At 51.7% G+C, this 16,787-nt stretch overlaps 12 protein-coding genes across 12 annotated transcripts; 6 read left to right on the forward strand and 6 right to left on the reverse strand.

The window, feature by feature from the left end:
* The first annotated feature begins 22 nt into the window (after positions 1–22).
* Positions 23–776, forward strand: ASPVEDRAFT_312600 (uncharacterized protein). The gene is made up of 2 exons (XM_040810449.1): positions 23–656; positions 716–776. The coding sequence occupies exon 1, from the start codon at positions 112–114 to the stop codon at positions 493–495; it is 384 nt and encodes a 127-aa protein (XP_040671883.1). The 5' UTR covers positions 23–111; the 3' UTR covers positions 496–656; positions 716–776.
* Positions 609–4,445, forward strand: ASPVEDRAFT_139532 (putative inositol polyphosphate phosphatase; the record flags this gene model as incomplete). Its single annotated transcript, XM_040807585.1, has 6 exons — positions 609–656; positions 714–3,021; positions 3,072–3,281; positions 3,335–3,594; positions 3,645–4,312; positions 4,370–4,445. 6 exons carry the CDS (start codon positions 609–611, stop codon positions 4,443–4,445), a joined length of 3,570 nt encoding a protein of 1,189 aa, XP_040671884.1.
* Positions 4,438–6,115, forward strand: ASPVEDRAFT_312185 (BTB/POZ domain-containing protein). Its single transcript, XM_040810441.1, has 4 exons — positions 4,438–5,051; positions 5,111–5,252; positions 5,330–5,480; positions 5,535–6,115. The coding sequence occupies exons 1-4, from the start codon at positions 4,909–4,911 to the stop codon at positions 5,930–5,932; spliced, it is 834 nt and encodes a 277-aa protein (XP_040671885.1). The 5' UTR covers positions 4,438–4,908; the 3' UTR covers positions 5,933–6,115.
* Positions 4,452–5,064, reverse strand: ASPVEDRAFT_312262 (uncharacterized protein). Its single transcript, XM_040810445.1, has one exon. It carries the CDS (start codon positions 4,908–4,910, stop codon positions 4,587–4,589), a length of 324 nt encoding a protein of 107 aa, XP_040671886.1. The 5' UTR covers positions 4,911–5,064; the 3' UTR covers positions 4,452–4,586.
* Positions 6,116–6,298: 183 nt separating the features above from the next.
* On the reverse strand, positions 6,299–8,004 carry ASPVEDRAFT_138990 (F-box domain protein; the record flags this gene model as incomplete). The annotated part of the gene is made up of 2 exons (XM_040807539.1): positions 6,299–7,637; positions 7,688–8,004. The coding sequence occupies 2 exons, from the start codon at positions 8,002–8,004 to the stop codon at positions 6,299–6,301; spliced, it is 1,656 nt and encodes a 551-aa protein (XP_040671887.1).
* An 882-nt stretch (positions 8,005–8,886) lies between these two features.
* Positions 8,887–9,575, forward strand: ASPVEDRAFT_139600 (GFA family protein; the record flags this gene model as incomplete). The annotated part of the gene is made up of 3 exons (XM_040807592.1): positions 8,887–9,067; positions 9,126–9,378; positions 9,440–9,575. 3 exons carry the CDS (start codon positions 8,887–8,889, stop codon positions 9,573–9,575), a joined length of 570 nt encoding a protein of 189 aa, XP_040671888.1.
* A 166-nt stretch (positions 9,576–9,741) lies between these two features.
* On the forward strand, positions 9,742–10,582 carry ASPVEDRAFT_45534 (YjbQ family protein). Its single transcript, XM_040813317.1, has 2 exons — positions 9,742–10,239; positions 10,357–10,582. Exons 1-2 carry the CDS (start codon positions 9,964–9,966, stop codon positions 10,513–10,515), a joined length of 435 nt encoding a protein of 144 aa, XP_040671889.1. The 5' UTR covers positions 9,742–9,963; the 3' UTR covers positions 10,516–10,582.
* Positions 10,583–10,826: 244 nt separating this feature from the next.
* ASPVEDRAFT_139773 (zinc-finger domain-containing protein) lies at positions 10,827–11,625 on the reverse strand (the record flags this gene model as incomplete). Its single annotated transcript, XM_040807603.1, has 3 exons — positions 10,827–10,955; positions 11,007–11,174; positions 11,278–11,625. The coding sequence occupies 3 exons, from the start codon at positions 11,623–11,625 to the stop codon at positions 10,827–10,829; spliced, it is 645 nt and encodes a 214-aa protein (XP_040671890.1).
* Positions 11,626–11,924: 299 nt separating this feature from the next.
* On the forward strand, positions 11,925–12,653 carry ASPVEDRAFT_55842 (uncharacterized protein; the record flags this gene model as incomplete). Its single annotated transcript, XM_040815122.1, has 3 exons — positions 11,925–11,993; positions 12,041–12,421; positions 12,474–12,653. The coding sequence occupies 3 exons, from the start codon at positions 11,925–11,927 to the stop codon at positions 12,651–12,653; spliced, it is 630 nt and encodes a 209-aa protein (XP_040671891.1).
* On the reverse strand, positions 12,608–13,704 carry ASPVEDRAFT_312704 (uncharacterized protein). The gene is made up of 2 exons (XM_040810451.1): positions 13,288–13,704; positions 12,608–13,171 (listed from the first exon to the last, which is right to left on the reverse strand). The coding sequence occupies exons 1-2, from the start codon at positions 13,496–13,498 to the stop codon at positions 12,765–12,767; spliced, it is 618 nt and encodes a 205-aa protein (XP_040671892.1). The 5' UTR covers positions 13,499–13,704; the 3' UTR covers positions 12,608–12,764.
* A 207-nt stretch (positions 13,705–13,911) lies between these two features.
* On the reverse strand, positions 13,912–14,730 carry ASPVEDRAFT_139866 (putative dephospho-CoA kinase; the record flags this gene model as incomplete). The annotated part of the gene is made up of 1 exon (XM_040807607.1): positions 13,912–14,730. One exon carries the CDS (start codon positions 14,728–14,730, stop codon positions 13,912–13,914), a length of 819 nt encoding a protein of 272 aa, XP_040671893.1.
* A 592-nt stretch (positions 14,731–15,322) lies between these two features.
* ASPVEDRAFT_87447 (DUF3431 domain-containing protein) lies at positions 15,323–16,490 on the reverse strand (the record flags this gene model as incomplete). The annotated part of the gene is made up of 3 exons (XM_040818066.1): positions 15,323–15,537; positions 15,601–16,043; positions 16,105–16,490. The coding sequence occupies 3 exons, from the start codon at positions 16,488–16,490 to the stop codon at positions 15,323–15,325; spliced, it is 1,044 nt and encodes a 347-aa protein (XP_040671894.1).
* Between the last annotated feature and the right edge of the window lie 297 nt (positions 16,491–16,787).

The following is a 16,787-nucleotide window of genomic DNA, read 5'->3' on the forward strand; positions in this document are numbered from 1 at the left end:
GAGTGAGTCTGGAGTCTGGATAAGTTCTGCGGTTCTTCAGGCGGAAGCTAAAAAGAATCCAATCCACGCGACTCATGGGCCTCGCCCAACCCAATAGTCTCCAATAATCAGATGGACGGTGCGAATGATGGACACAGCTGCCTGGCCCTTGTTGTTTTGTTCTTGTCTACTGGGAATTTAGGCACCGTAGCGGTGTCGTCCTTTACTCCTTTTTCTTCTCCTCCGGTTCGCGTGCTGTCTCCCCACTCCGCTTCCTGCCACTACTTTGATCCCCCTCCACCTATCTACGTACACCTCCCTCTAAGCCTCGTTTCATCTTCACCCAAGCTTCCTTCCCTTCCATTGCTCTATTTGCTTCTTCCCCTTTTCTGCCTGTTTCTCTCCTTTAAGCTCTTTTCTTCCGACATTTTCGCGGCGCCTCCTTACTTCCAAACCGCCAAACAAACACTGGTCAGACGCACTAGGCACAAATCCCCCGATCATCTGCGCCTCTAGCCGGTTCCTACTTGCATTGGATACTGGTTAATATCAGGTGAAATACTACGTTTACTGTGATCGAAGGCATATGGTCCCTTTTCCCGACCGATTCTTGTGCCGGATTCGACGTCATGGAGGGAAACGGCAAGGGCAAAGACGCTACGGATAGCGCCCCGATTGTACGTCATCTCCCAACGGTATACGAGGTCTAAACACTAACCCAAGCGGATATCTAGAGACCTGTCTCATCTCTTCTTTCTCACTTCGAGAACCTCGCATCACATCGCCGCTCCCCGTCGGCCGCCCCAAACGGTTCGACTGAGTCCTATCTCAAAGCACCCGAGCCAGGCGACGACGTCCGCTCCTCATCTCGAGCTTCCCTCGACCTTCCTCGGCCGATATCACCTTGGGCATCGGCAGGCAATTTAACAAATGGTCAGCGGAGTGATTCGGCACATTCAGTTCCACGACGTAATGGCGGATCTCCTGGTATCTCGCCTGGGAGGCGACAGAGCAGGCCTATGTCGATGGTTTTCCATTCGTCACCACAGCTAGCACCAACTTTGAAGGTGGACTCTCCTCAATCTCCGCCGCGTGGGTTTGGTACACCCGGAGACCGTGGGGATGATTTCCGCTCCTCCCGCAGTCCCGCGAATGCGTCGCGGGATGCATCACGGGAACTCCTACACCTTTCGTCTGGGAAAGCGACGTCCAGCCGGCCGACCACGCCTGTCAATGCACCACCAGTCCCACCGGAGCGCAAACCTGGACTCTCTCCAGGGCTGTCGTCGTCGGTCGGATCGAATGGCGCAAGTCCTCCGCCTCCTGTCAATCGGCCAGCGAAACCCAAGATCCCCGCGAAGCCTGCCACCCTATCCTTCCAGGACTCGAACGCATCACTTACTCCGCGCGCACCACAAGCACCTTCTCCAGAACATATCTCACCCTTCAGCACTCCACCGAGCAGCCCCGAGAAGCCGTCTCCTAGTCGTCCCACCGTTACGAGGTCAATTCAACCTCCAATTCAACCTCTACGCCCGACTTCCAGACAGTCACCATCCCCATCAGCCACCGACGTCCCAACACGACGTTCTATGGAGAGGTCACCCGCGCCCCCGCCACCATCTGCACGGAATCCGAGGGCATCGTCAGCCTCGCGGCGCTCCCCGGCTCCTGAACTGCCATGGCAATCCAAACCGCTGACAGTACAGATTCCTAAAGGGCCTTCTGTACAACCTTCATCGTTGTCCAGTGCACCGCTTCCTGTGCGACTACAGCAGAGGAGCGACAGCCCTCAAGACCGGCCAGGTCTTCCCCCACGACACCCGTCAATAGCGCGGAGGAGCGGTAGGTCCCCATCGAGGCAACCTCCGCCTCCCGAAAGCCCTGCACCTTCTCGATCTATTCAGAGAGCGGACACGATTTCGACACCGCAGATTCAACGCCAGCCATCATTCTCTCGAGAAACGAAGCTCGCTCCTCCACCTGCTCGCCCTGCGCCGAGTGATGAGAGGCCGATTCCGGACGACACTCCATTACGGACCGACTACCCAGATGCCTCAAACACGAACAGGCGGCCGCCAATTTTAAAATCGGGACCCAAGGAGATCAATACACGCTATGATACACGGCTGATGGACGTATGTGGGAAACACGTCTGCACAACCGGTTATATAACACGTGTCTGGGATCTTACGACTGGTGAGCAGATGATGAGCTTAAGCCATGGTGAGACCGTCAAAAGTTTGTCGCTAGCATTCAAGCCAGGAATTGGTCTTGAGGACGAGGGTCAAAGGATTTGGATAGGCACGAACTCCGGCGAACTCCATGAGATTGACGTCCATACGGGCTCGGTTGTGGCTTCGCGGTCTTATCCGTCACGCCGAGAGGTGATCAAGATTCTACGGCATAAGAAAGAAATGTGGACTATCGATGATGAAGGCAGGTTGCTTGTGTGGCCGCCAGACGAATCAGGTGTTCCAAATTTACAGTATAGCTACCACAATCCTTATGACAGGGTTGCAAAGGGGCACAGCTTTTCCATGGTCGTCGGGGACACTCTCTGGCTGGCAACAGGAAAAGAAGTACACGTATACCGACCGGATGCCCGTGAAGATACTTCGTTCAGGGTTCTCAAAAAGCCTTTGGGATCGCACCACACAGGGGAAGTTACCTCCGGCGCCTATAGTAGCCAAGGTGACGGTCGAGTGTATCTCGGCCATGCGGATGGCAAAGTCACCATCTACTCCGCGAGTAATTATGCCTGTTTGAACGTCGTGAGCGTCAGTGTATACAAAATCAACTGCCTGGGAATCGTGGGTGACAGCCTCTGGGCTGCCTATAAAACAGGCATGATTTATGTTTATGATACGACTACCAACCCGTGGACTGTTTTGAAAGACTGGTGCGCTCACGATAGCCCTGTATGCGGGTTCTTGCTCGATTCTAGCAGTGTGTGGACGATGAACCGACTGCAAGTGACGTCTCTGGGAACGGACAATTGCATTCGCCTTTGGGATGGAATGCTCGAGGATGATTGGCTAGGTGAGTTTATTTAGTATTTGGGGTTTATGAACGGGCTAACGGCGATATAGAATCCCAAATGCAGAAAAGAGATGTGGAGTTCTGCACCTTCCGTGAAGCCAAGGCTGTCATTGTGACTTGGAATGCGGGTGCTTCGACACCAGGAAGTGTGCGTACGTCTACTTTTATCCAGGATGCAATCCATCCAGAGGACCCGCCGGAGATTCTTGTTTTTGGCTTCCAGGAGTTGGTAGATCTGGAAAACAAGAAAATCACAGCTAGTACGTTTATAAATTTTGGCTCGGATTGCAGCACACCTACTAACCAGCCGCAGAGAGTCTGCTTATGGGAAGCAAGAAGAAGGAAAGTGGTGAGAAGGAGCATATGAGTCGCCAATACCGGGTTTGGATGGAGCACCTGACGCGCTGTATCAATGATTGCATGCCCCTGGATGAATCTTACGTGCTCCTACACAGTGCGAACCTGATTGGTCTCTTTACATGTATATTTGTCAAACATAAAGAGCGCGCCAAAATCAAAGATGTCAGTGCCGCTGAGGTGAAGCGGGGTATGGGTGGGCTGCACGGGAACAAGGTAAGATTTGCCACTCAAGAAAGGTGGGAAATGGAAAGCTAATCGTGCAGGGTGCTCTTGTTTTCCGCTTCGTTCTTGACGACAGTTCGCTCTGCTTTGTGAATTGCCATTTGGCAGCCGGGCAGACCCAAACCACGAACCGCAATAATGATATCGCCGCTATTCTCGAAGCTGAATCTTTGCCTATTGAGAACAGTTTGACGTCGCGTCTGAACCACTTTGTGAGTGGTGGCGATGGGTCGATGATCATGGACCACGAGATCTGTATTCTCAACGGTGACCTCAACTACCGCATTGATTCCGTCCCTCGGCATGTTATCATCGAGGACATCCGAAACAATAACCTTCCGAAACTTCTGGAACGGGATCAACTCCTTGCGTCAAGACGTAAGAACCCAGGCTTCCGGCTGAGGGCATTCCAAGAAGCTCCAATTACATTTGCCCCGACATACAAATACGACGTTGGAACAGATGATTACGACTCCAGTGACAAGAAGCGATCTCCTGCTTGGTGTGATCGGGTTCTATACAGGGGACTCGGCCGGGTTAAACAGCTCGAGTATCGACGTCACGAGATTCGAGCGTCTGATCATCGACCAGTGAGCGCTAGCTTCAAGTTCCGCATCAAGACGGTGCACCCTGATAAACGCGAAGTCTTGTGGGATACCTGCCAGAAAGAGTTCCAAGATGAGAAACGGAGACTTGCATCTGAGGCCAGGTGAGTATCGATACCACATATAAGCCGAGGAGTTTCAGATAACTAATTTCCGCACAGCATTGAGTATCTCATAAGCATCCTCGGAACCGACCCTCAACAGGCGCGCGCTCTCATCCTCGGCAACCAAGGCTGAAGTTTTGTCTCTATATTACTTGATATTGCTTCACGTTCTGCTTTAGTACATCTTTTGTTCCTAGAGGTTGGGCTTTATCGGTGCCTAATTGGAGGCACGAAGAAACGAACCGCCATATGCTCGCAGGGGTACCCTGTACGACTAATGACTCACGATAGACATGACGATAGAGCTGCCTGTGAAGAGAGGCAAAGTTATAATCAAATAATATGGTGTATAGTACAGGCTAGCCTTAGGTAGCATAATATGCATAACAGTTGGGCCTTTAAATTGGAAAGAACAGTCGAGCCACTGGTGGCTCTTTCCTCTTTGGGAAACAAAGTACACTTTCCTACCTACCCTAGCCCCGTTCAAGTTTCTCAACTTTAACCTCAGCCTGTTATCTACATCATTTTTTTCTTTCTCAAGGCAGTCTATCGCCATTAACTTTTCCTCCGATCTCGCATCCCACACATCCAATTCCATGTCTTCATTCCAGGAGTTTATCGATGAGATTACAGAGAGGCAACGCCGGCGTGCACAGCGTTTAACGCGGCACGAGGCTTTGGTATGGATGAGCGGATCAATAACCTGTCGCAGGAGAGAGCTTACGAAATCTCTTTTCAGGTGACCCTAATCGCATACCTTCCAAGCATGCCCAGCTAAACCTAACATCGTCTTGACAGCCTTCTCGCCGACCCCGACTTCTCCGAGTTCAGTGACATGACTATACTATGTCGAGACATAAGATTCCCATGCCATAAAGCTATCGTTTGTTCTCAATCGACTACTATCAGGAATTCTTACAAAGAGGCTGCTATGGATGCGGTATATAATAACCCCGATCTATTCCTAAATTAAACCGTTCATGTTGAAGGCAGACTAAGCGCTGTGATTCCTTCTAGAACACCTGCGCTGTCAAGATAAAATGTCACCCGCTCGTTCTCCGCATGGCTCTCGAGTATTTATACACGTGCGACTATTCTTTCTATCTAGACTGGGGCTTTCCAACTCGGTTCACTGCTGAAGGACAGACGGTGCCCGGTGACCCCGTTGGTATGGGGCGTATTCGTATGGACCTAAAAGGACAGAAGCTTACTTATAGTCTAGATCGACTAGATTGCTGCGAGTTGTCCCTCCACCTCCAAGTCCATATTTTGGCGCAGTGCCTCGGTATTCAACCATTGATGTATCTATCAGCGTACAAGATTGTCCGAGTTCTATCGAGAACGTCTTTCCCGACTGTGTTCCCACGATTTGTGCGCGAGGTTTACAAAACATTTCCCAGGAAGAATTTTCTTGTGAAAAGACTAGTCGTTGACCATGCGGTAAAAGTCATTTACGAACGTCGAGCCCGGAACCACTTCGATGGGCGATTTCCAAAGTTTTTATTTGGAGAGCTTGAAGAGTTCAGGTTGGATTTGGCTGCGAGCCGGACTGATTTTCCCAGCCCTTTGCATAGATATGCTGATTGCGGCCGCATAGCCAGTCAGCTATGGTGTTGTTGACCTGGATAGACCAATTAAATGGTTGTATGCTCAGGCCTTTGGCTCCTGGTATAAAATAGATAGCTGCGGCTAAGAACTGTGTTTGGGAACTCGATGTATTGTTTAGGCTGTTGTTAGCTTTAGCGCTACCTGCCACCGTAAAAAAAAGCTTAAGAGGTGGCAATCCCCCTTTACCATTAGTTCATAATCTGATCGTAACATGCACCGAATAATGGGAAACAAATAGATTCATGCATATGACATTCAAAGTCCGTTGGTGATATGGAGAACCAGCCCATCCATCACCATAACCACCTTCACCAACCCTATTAAAACAAACAAACAATGCAACAAACCGAAATCAAAACAAGACAAAAAGAAAAGATGTCACCGCCACAAATCGCCCTTACTATCCCTCTTGAACCCACCACTACTCTTTGGCCGTCCATCCTCAACCGGAACAGCCAAGTAGCCACCAAACCCATTGCCCACAAGCACACTCTTCCTCGCATCTCCCCCCCATCGTTGGCTCAGCGACGCATCATGAAAGCTAACAGGCCTCGTAACGCTATCCCGTCGACCCCGCGTCGAACTACCCAGTGGCTCATACGGAGTGAAATTCCACTCTAGCTCATCGAGACCCTTGCTGTAGACGTTTAGAGGCCGGGCCAGCCCACCACCCATGAATTGTGGTCCTGATTCGCCGCCGCCGAATAGGCGGGGGGGAGGGGCGATAAGGAGGGCTTCGGGAAAGTCTGCGTCGCGGACGTAGAGATCCCGGAGGGCGGGGAGGGAATTGGACATTAGGGTTGAGATTAGGTATGTGTAGTAGCCGGCGGCCTTTGGGAGGACGCCGTAGGAGCCTGGGTCGGAGGTTATTTCGTAGTGGAGGAGTTGGAGGGAGCGTGAGGCCAGTGGGGGGATCTTCTCCGGGGGGAAGGAGCGGGTTATTTCTTGGGTTGTTAGGAGGGCTGTTAGGTTGGGTGCGGCGGCGAGGATTGCGTGGAGGGTTGCTGGAGGGATGCCTGTTGATGAGAGGGTTAGGGATTGGAGGTTGTTGCGGGGTTTTGGATGACCGAGGAAGGAGAGTAGGCCTCTTGTTGTGATGTTGGGTGTGTTGCGGAGGGTGAGGCGTCGGATGGCGGGGAAGGGAGGGAGGGTTTGGTCGGTGGTTGTGGAGAAGATGGAGTCGTCGAGATATGGGGTGTTGTCGATTGTGAGGTCGCGGAGGTAAGGGAAGGAAGCAAGGGAGAGCCGGAGGGTGGATGGTTCAATTTGGAGGTTAGACAGTTCAAGGACCTCAAGATTTGTCCAGAGGCCTGAACCTGGAAGTTGGGCAAAGGACCCCTCTGCGCCGCTGCGGTAGGTCATGCGGCGGAGGTCTGGGCAGCGAGCCATTACTTCTTGTTTGAGGGTTAGGCAAGATGGGTCGTCGCTGTAGAAGCCCGAGGGGAGGTCGACATAGCGGAGATTGGGCAGGACGGAGATGGTTCGAGCAATCTCGGCTTTGTTCGCCTCGCGGGTCATGTATGGCATGCGTAGAGATAGGACCTGGTTTCCTAGATCGCGCGAGAGCCGGACTGTGCGCATGAGGAGGGAGAGGCGCACTTGCGGGGGGTCGATGGGGTCAGCATTGCGGTCGAAGCGTGAACGGCGCTTTCGCTTGGCCGCTAGTATCTCTTCCAATTCACAGTAGTGGACTGCGTCGATACGGACATGCGAGTATCTGCAGTGGTTAGTGGGGTGCTATATAAGAACCGGATTTCGAGAGCATACAACAAAGACCGAGCAACACTGTACCAACGTCTGCAGACCACAGCGCAGTGCGCAAGGTCACGCATGTCACAAAGCATACAGCCATCTTCTGTCATGGACTCCTCTGAAGTATCATAGGAACTGTCGGCGGCATGGGGGCAGACGAAGGACAGGATGCGCGCAAGCACGGGATTTGGGAGCTGCTTGAAGAGATGTACAGCGTTGGGGGGTAAAGGAGGAGGGTCGCTGTGCATGCGGAGGTGCTGGTCATAACTGACCGTGTTCCCCGCACGGCTTTGGCTCTTGGAGCGCCGGCGAAGTCGGCTCAATAATCCCATTCTGACAGAGGGAAAGGCGGCATGAGGAGGGGATCGGGTGAGCCAGAAAACAAAGAGGGCGCTGTGATGAGACAAGCTGTCAGAAATAAATGAGGAAGATGGAGGCGGGGGTGCCAACTAAGCGAAGGCGATCTAGAGTAGCGCCGACGTATCGATTCTTATACTGGCGATGTCCCTGGTTTAATAATCACGGACTCTGGCGATCCATAGTCCATATAAGAATAATTGACTTTCCGGCTCCTTTTGGTCCGATTGTGTTGGTTGAAGTTGTCGTCCCTGGGCCGAGGAGTCCCCAGAAGCGCCAGAACTAGCAGACTGTCATTGGCTGGGGCATATTTATAACCACGAATCACTTTGTCTGCACAAGGCCAACAAAGCAGACGCAAACGAGCTGAGGCGCAAAGTGGCGCAAAGTCGGCAGTGCCAAGAAGGTAAAATGAGGTTCGTTGGATCGCTGCAGCCGGCCGTTTCATCTGGCGCTGGCCGTTTTATTTGGAGACTGATATTCATTAATGTTGCGATCCTGAGGCTGAACTCGAGGCATCAACATTCTTGACACACGTGCCCGCCTACTCGTGGTTCTCGTTGCCCCTGTCAGTCTGATATGGTTTCCTGTCTCAATCTGTAATCTGAGGCTGTAATACAGCAAAGTCTGCTATGACATCATCCTCTGGTCATTCTATCCCAGCCTTATCGTCAACGAACGAAGATTGAACAAACAGAATGGCTATTTCCACAAATCACTCTTACTGACATCAGCTCCTCATGCTGTATAATCGAGCTTCATTGAACTCACTGAGGACCCTAAATACCCTCCTCCACAGCTGGACGCCCTACACAAGATCCCTTAGTTGCTTCCACGCTCTTAACAAAACCTCTACAATGCCCGAAAAGGACCCCGGTCACAAAGACCGCCCTCCGTATCAAATACGATCAGACCAAGAATTCGGCCCTGTCAAATGGTACGCGAGTTGCGATTGCGGTCAAGTCACATATAAGATCAACCGAGCAATACCACTCAACGCGAAGTACTGCCACTGTCGCGGCTGTCAAGTAACTCATGGTGCGACATTTGGGTGTCTAATTGTATCAGCAACAAAATAGTTAATTCACTGCTGCAGGCGCGCCATTCCAGTGGTGCGGCATCTTCCACAAACGCGACATCCTCTTCACCAAAGGCACCGAGGGCCTTTCATTCTACTCGTCTCAGAACAAGTCCAGGGATTACCAGTTGCCGACAAAGGTGGCATGTACGCACTGTCGGAGTCCAATTATGGACGAGGGACGAAATGTCTGTTTAATATTCCCTGAATTGATTGACTACAAGGCATCAGGAGCAGATCACCATACATGGAGAGAGACGTTCGAGCCAAAGTATGTCCCAACTGCCGCCGAGACGCCGTCAATCGGCGATTGAGAAACTAATATAAAACAGGCTGCATATATTCTACGCTAGTCGTGCAATTGATATCCCGGACGGGAAGCCCAAGTGGTCTGCACTGGACCAACAGAGCGACTTGCTTGATGACTATGGGAAACCGAAGGATGATAGCTCACGTACGCGAATGTAATCAATGTAAAAGTTACATATAATGGACCAATTGATCGTGTAATACTCGGTATGTAGATTGGATTGGAAATACACCCATCTTGAGTCGGTTGAGCAAAAATGACGTCGATGGAATTTCCCCACCACGGATTTTGTTGTCTACAACATTCTCTCCTCACAACTTCATAGCTCAACGGTACAGCCACACCAAGTACATTACACTATCTGTAAGCCCCTCTTGTCTCCAATTGAACGTTTCCGTCCTACATCTCCTTCCCCTCCATCAAACCCCCACCACCCATCAACAAAACCTACCCCGCAACTCCCACTCTCACTCCAACAACAAATCTAACACCACCTCTAGTTCTAGGCTTCTCTGTCCGTTCAACACACCAAAACAACAAGCGAAAATGTCCTGGTCCCAAAAAACATTCACCCTCCCGCCCAAGTCGCGCGGCTCATACCTCATAACCGACCACATCAAGTCCGCGGTACCTGAAATCCGCGACTACAAGGTCGGCATGCTCAACTTGTTCATCCAGCACACGTCATGCGCGCTCTCCCTAAACGAGAACTGGGACGAGGATGTCCGCGAAGATATGTCTGATGCGCTGGACCGCATTGCGCCCGAGGATAAGAAAGGGAACCTTTATCGGCATAGTGCGGAGGGGGAAGATGATATGCCGGTATGTATTTCTTCCGAACGCTTTTTTCTTATATTGGTCTATTATTTTCTCCCTTGTCTTCCAATTGCTGCCAAATAGGTAGTATAGACGGTTTGCTAATACTATACTGGGGCGCAGGCACACATCAAATCTGCACTCATTGGGGCTTCGGTGAATATCCCGATTTCGAACGGGCGGTTGGCGACGGGGACATGGCAGGGGATTTGGTATTTGGAGTTCCGGGCTGCGAGACATTCGAGAAAAGTTGTTGCTACCATCCAGGGTGAGAAGGCGTGACTAGATACGAATGCGAGTTATCATCTTTAGTGGTTAGGAGTACTGTATAGCGCAGGTTGGGTGTGTGTGTGTGATGAATTGAGATGACTTGGTGATACTAAGCTCAGATGTAGTAAGTAGGTGGTCGTATTCTCTCAATGATGTTTTGGCCTGGCCCGGTTTGTGACCTTGGTAAGCCTTTGATGGGTAGGTATGCTAGAATGATTGTAAATGATATAGTCTAACATCTTCATTGATTGGTACAACTGTACAAGCCCAGCCAGGGCAAAAATAAATAAAAACATGCATCAACGCCAAAAACAGTTCCATCTTTACCGCTGCTCAAATCCACCTTCAGTGACGCGCTGGCTCTCGTTCACCTCCTCGGCATCGCCGGTAGGTTCGAGGGGGTAGCTGGTGGCGGGCAGGGATTGGAGATACGCACGGTTGTGTTCGTTGGCCTATGATCAGTCAGAATACCGTAGTTTATCACGTTTGTGAAGGCTACATACGAAAGGAACTCCGCAGTACCCGCAGGTAGCAATCTCGGGCTTGTCGGTGTTGATAAAGATTCTGGGGTGACCCAGGGGACCACCGCCTCCATCACAGCTGACGACTTTCTCGTGTGTCCAGCGAACGGGTTGTTTGTGAATGAGTTCAATAGCAGCCAAAGGCGTGGGCTAGGCACATGTCAGTCATTTTGATCCTCCCAACCTCAATTTATCTCCCACGGGCGATTCCACCCGGGACACGGCCACCGCCGTGAATCGGGCAATAACGAACCTGAAGCTCCATAATAGTCTGCTCAAATCGCGGTCCACTCATCGCATCCTCTCGCGACCTCTGGCTTTTAGCCCAGGTGGGCTTCCGATTAGGAGCCTGCAGCGAGCGAACACGCTCGGCAACGTCCGGGGTTTCCTTCAACGCAGCATCCCACGAGCCCATCGAGTCAACAGGTGTAGCATTGGTCTCGGAGACATTAGGCTTGGGTGTTTGCGGGGTCGGGTCGTTCGGCTGCATGTAGTTTTCAGAGAAACGAGGAGTCGTGGTCGAGTAGGCGGCCCGGGAGGCAATGCGCGGCGCCACGCTGGACGAGAACGCCGCGATCCGGCTTCGAACTATGGGGAGCATCATTTTCCCTGCGATTGAGCCGTGGGGAGGGATTGTGATGGCGGAGGGAGAGATGAAGTCGGTCGACGGTTGAGGTTTGGAGGTCCAATTATTTGCGGGAGCTTTGATTCGACGAGCATTGAGGAGCCGGTGTGGGCGGTGGGATTCTGCCACTGCTACGCCGATTTTCATTCATAACTTTTACTTTTTGGGACTGCTGCTGCTGCTTCTTTTTACTCTTGCACTTGCTTCTTCAGTTTAATAGCGCCTTGTTTGATATCTGATTTCCGCGAGGATCAGGCCCACTGGAACCCGCAGTCATGTCTAGACCGTCGCCATCAGGCCCAAAGCCTGAAAAAAACATGTCTTCTCGTCTACTGACTATGAAGGTGTGCAGCTCCCAAATACCTCTCATTACTTTAGCTAACGGACAAAGTTTATGCAAAGAGCCGCTGCCAGCGCTGCCTCGAAAGAGTCTTCCCAACCTGCGTCTCCCAGCGAATCCAAAGACTCAACTCCAAAAAAGCGCAGAGTCTCCGCCGGACCAGACAGCCCAGTCGCGCACTCTTCAGACATGGAAGCGATTTCTGCGGCGCTCGCAGAGGAGGAAGAGCGACGCAGGGATGCAATCTCTCGACAAGCTGCGGAGGCAGGAGAGACCGAATGGGTCCTTGACTTCGGTGGCACTGACGCCGTTACCCAATACGCACCGCAGCCTCTTGTAGTCGCAGACACTTCTTTAGATGCGGACGATGCTGACATGGACTATGGGGGTCGCCAAGCTTACGGCAATTACAAGAAAAAGAATACACCCAAGGTTTGTGTCCCTATTCCAATCATGGCATGATCTAATGCTAAACAATGTCTAGCCCTCGGGCGAACGAGCTGAAGACGAGTCCAATACGACAAAATCCCCAGCGAAGAGCCAGAACAAACCAGGGAAAGTTAACTTGGATGAAATGGTCAGCATATCTGGGACAGGCGGCCGCTCGAAACCTCCTTCAAACAATGCGAATCAGAAGCCACAAAAGAAGCGAAAACACAAATAAACTCGCCCATAACAATGAAGGACTTTTAACAAAGGATGGCGCCACAGCCCACGTATGCAGCAATTGACTTTCCCCACCCAATCTAATACAACTGTCGCAAAGGGAGCGCGACTACCATTGCGACTCTGGGGTGTTATCCCACTCCGGAGTTGGTTCGAAGTTCTGTGTCTTCGAAGCTTCCGCCCTGGCGCGGACGACAACATCGCCCTTACTCAGACGAACCTCCTCCGTTTTGATACCCTTCCGGTGAATTTGAGTTGCATTTCCGTCTCGTCTGTAAACGCGGATCTTCACCACGTCAGATACGGGGGCTTCAGGACTGGGACTTCGACTAGAGTTTCTGCCAACTTCGACGCGGATGCTCTCTGCTCTGTCGTCTGTGTTCGATCTCAGAATCCTTCGAGATCGGCGCGGGACATCATAGTTGAATGGAAACTCTTCCGTGGGGGCCTTCATTATTCCTCGAGGCTGGCCATAGCCTCTCCGGTCGTACCCTGGTCTAGACCTTATATGTGACCCTTGTCTTCAGTGTGAGCAAACTGCACACTGTTAGACCCGGCCAATCAAACATACACCATAGCACATACCTCTGGCTCTTCTGGGATCGGCGTAATCAGAATGGCCGGTACTTTACCTGGCCCATACGAGCATGCTTTTGCTTCTTGGTCTTGTTCATATTCGCTTCTCTGGATGTGTTCCTTCGCCGACTGGGCACGAACCTGCATTGGCAGAGGAGCCCGTGAATGTGAAGATGGAAATTGTTGGAATCTGGAGCGAACAAGGCGCGGTCTTTCCGTTTGGAGTCCTTCGACCATGAAGTACGATTTAGCGCATGGGCAAAGCATGTTGAAGATTCAGTGGCTTTAAACTGTCAAACTGTCAGGGCGATGTCATGGAAAAGAAAAAGAATGTCAGGTTCGTACCAATAATCGCTGGCCGGCCCGAAGACGAAAAAAAAGCAACAACAGGATTGTAAACAGAGGCAGCTCTTATTGCAAGCTCGACTCCTAATCAAGAGAGTGGATCCCAAAAAGGAAGGCATTATTGAACCCAATTCAAGTCTATCGATCCTCCAGATCGGCTTCAAAATTGAGCGCCACTTAAATCATGCTTAAAGAATAAAGATCAATCACAGACGCAGACCCAAAAGTAGATCTGGGTCCTGACTCGTAATCATCCCTAGAATTATGTACTGTGATCGATCAAATTCACGCCTCATAGCTCACAATAGAATACGACAGCAACAGTGGCTCACAGACTACAACTTGGCCTTCTCACCGGCCTCCTTCCTCTCCCATCTCCTTCTTATCCCGTAATTGACAGCCAAATTCCACGCTGCAACACCAACCCCAAAAGGGGGTGCAAGCAGCAACCACCAAGCCCACCACCTCGGACTTTTCCCCTGAATCGTCGTAACAGCCCTCTTCACTTCCCTCTCCAGCTCCTCCTTGTCCCCATCATTCCAAACAATAACCCCCCTGGCACTCTCCATACCCCGAAACTCAGCCTTATCTACCTTCCCCTTAACATCACCCTGACTCCTGACCCGATTCTCCGCGTCCTCCGCAGTGAGATGCGCATCGCGCGCTCGTAACCGTGCCATCTGGACCTCCGGATCACTCACGCCCACAACAACAACCGTCCCGCAGATCAAATCCATTCCCGACTCAAACAGCAGCGGCACATCCAGCACAACAGCCCAGAACCCATGTAGATAGTAGTACAGCAAACTCCTATACACCTCCCACCTCACAGCTGGATGCACAATCTTGTTGAGTATCATGCGGTCGCGCTTCCGCTCCTCCGAGGTCCCAAACACCCTGCGCCCCAGCGCGGGCCTATTCAATCCGCGCGGGGTGCCCGGCGGTGCATCTGGCGACTCGGGGAGGAGTAGATCCGGTGTACTCGGCCCAAAATAGTTGACTATTGCTGCGTAGCCTGGTGTTCCTGGTTCAACGACTTTGCGAGCGAGTTGGTCGGCGTCGATTATGGGGAGGGAGTAGGGCGGGGAGGAGAGGAGGGAGGAGACGGTTGATTTGCCCGTCGCGATTGAGCCTGTGAGGCCGATTATGAGCATTTTGGCTCTTCCCTTTCCTTCTTTCTTTTTCGGCGCTTCGCTTCTATCCTTTCTTGGATTGTGGGGGGTTGGATGGGCGGTGGTTTGGTTTGTGAAGTAGATATGGGAAGGTGGTGGTGGTTGCTGGCTCTCATGCGGGTTGGAGAAGCTCAGCCCGGTTGACTTCTCCGGGGCCGAGGTTCCACGACTTTTTTGATCTTATCGCCGGTGGCGACAATATGGGGTAAAAGATACTACGTACAACCACTAGCTGCGGTATTTAGGTATGATTTCTAGGTCCAATATATATTCCTTTTCCTATGTTCTTGAGTTGAGTGTCGTCATTAAATTCAGCCAGTTGATGTCGTATCGTTAGATCTATTGATAGTGTACAGCAGCTTCCAGCTTAATCATGCCTGACAATTGACAGCCCGCGCAGAGCTGGAATGAAGCGAACAATGGCGGGATTTTTTTTTATTCTTCTTTCCGCCATTCTGCGGTATGTATCCGTCTGGGGCGCGGGTGGGTTGGATTTGCTGGCTTCTCGAAGTCCAGCTCTGTCCACTAGAGTGGAGATGCCTTTATAATCCTTCGTCTCGAGCAAGTGACGTCGTTATCCCTGGTCAGGAAGCCCACCCTTACTGGGATCTTGTTTCTGCCCATTCCAGCCAATAAACGGCCAGCCTTGCGGAAGAGTTGAGTATTTCGGAAGTTGGTAGCGGTTTTTACACGCGTCCTGGCTCGGACAGGTCAAATCGCAGAGCCCAAATACTCTGCAATAGCACTCTTCAGCGGAGGGGCAATGGACTGGAGCCTTTCCAAATATCACTGTGATGCGTCAGCTAGTTGTCTCACACCAAGCTGCTATGGTGGGAGGGGAAGAAGACATACTATGCCATGAGTACTCCATAATCCGCCCACTTAAATCGTCCGTCAAGTCCGTTTCCGACAACCACTTCCGAAACCGCACATAGTCACTCTTTGGGCGTTCACGAATCTGCCAGCTCGTAACACCGAATTGCGCACAACACGACGCACCGACCGCCTCTGGCACCTCAACCCCAGGAAAGAGCTCCATGAACGCATTCTTGAAATACTCGCCAGCGTGTATATTCTCGCGGTGCGTGTCGGTCAAGGGATGGATCTCCTCTGGACACCCCAAGACCCAGGCACACCGCAAGTTAACGTAGCCCTGTTTCTCGAGGTATGGGAGCTGGAAGTTGCGCAGCATCGGCATGCCATCGTAGTAGGGGTCGTCGTTGTGCCATTGGTACCGTTGGGAATGGATAAACAGGATCGAGTCGGGGAGGTTATCATAATTATCGATGATGTACCTGTAAACACCCATACAAGTTAGAAGCGTCCTCATCCCCCAAAGGCGGGGGGATAACTCACGTTAAATAGACCATCGATTCCCTGCCCTTGTTCTGCTTCACCGTCAATTGCGCCTTCTTATCATCCACCACGTAAATACTCTTATGCCAATCCGGAAAGTAGTTGTGCAACCACGAGACATCATCACTCTTCATACTAGCCACCACCATGCTTTTCCGGATGGGCGCCGACTGCGGCGCGGGAGTCGCCTTGCCCGACTGCGGATCTCGATACGGGCCCCCGAGGGCTTCGGAGTCGTATATCGTAGGGTTGACATGTTTGCGCGGCGAAGAACTGGAGAAGAAGAGGAGGTACAGAGCGAAAATGATGAAGATGGTCAGGAAGATCGCTTTCTCTCGATTGCGACGGCGCGGGCTGTTGACGCCACTGAAGAAGAAGAAAAACATGGCTGCCGCACAGCGACTAGCTGGGACTAGCACAGATAGATGTGGTTATGGAATAGATTATGCGCGGTTGCGTTTGGGAGTGCTCCGAGAGTGCGTGCTCCGTGGTCGGTTCGGGAATTTGAGCGTCAAGCCAAATCGACCAGGCAGCCGATCATGGCTGTCGTCGACACCAGCCGGAACGCGTGTTGCCGTGGAGTAGTCGCCGCTTAGACAACTAATCCAAATGAGATTCGAAGCCGGTGAGGGAGGCGAGCTGTGGAGGAGGCTGGCAGGCAGACGCTGATGGAGCTGGAGTAG

This window comes from Aspergillus versicolor, assembly GCF_001890125.1.
Source record: "Aspergillus versicolor CBS 583.65 unplaced genomic scaffold ASPVEscaffold_10, whole genome shotgun sequence".
Classification (NCBI taxonomy): domain Eukaryota; kingdom Fungi; phylum Ascomycota; class Eurotiomycetes; order Eurotiales; family Aspergillaceae; genus Aspergillus; species Aspergillus versicolor.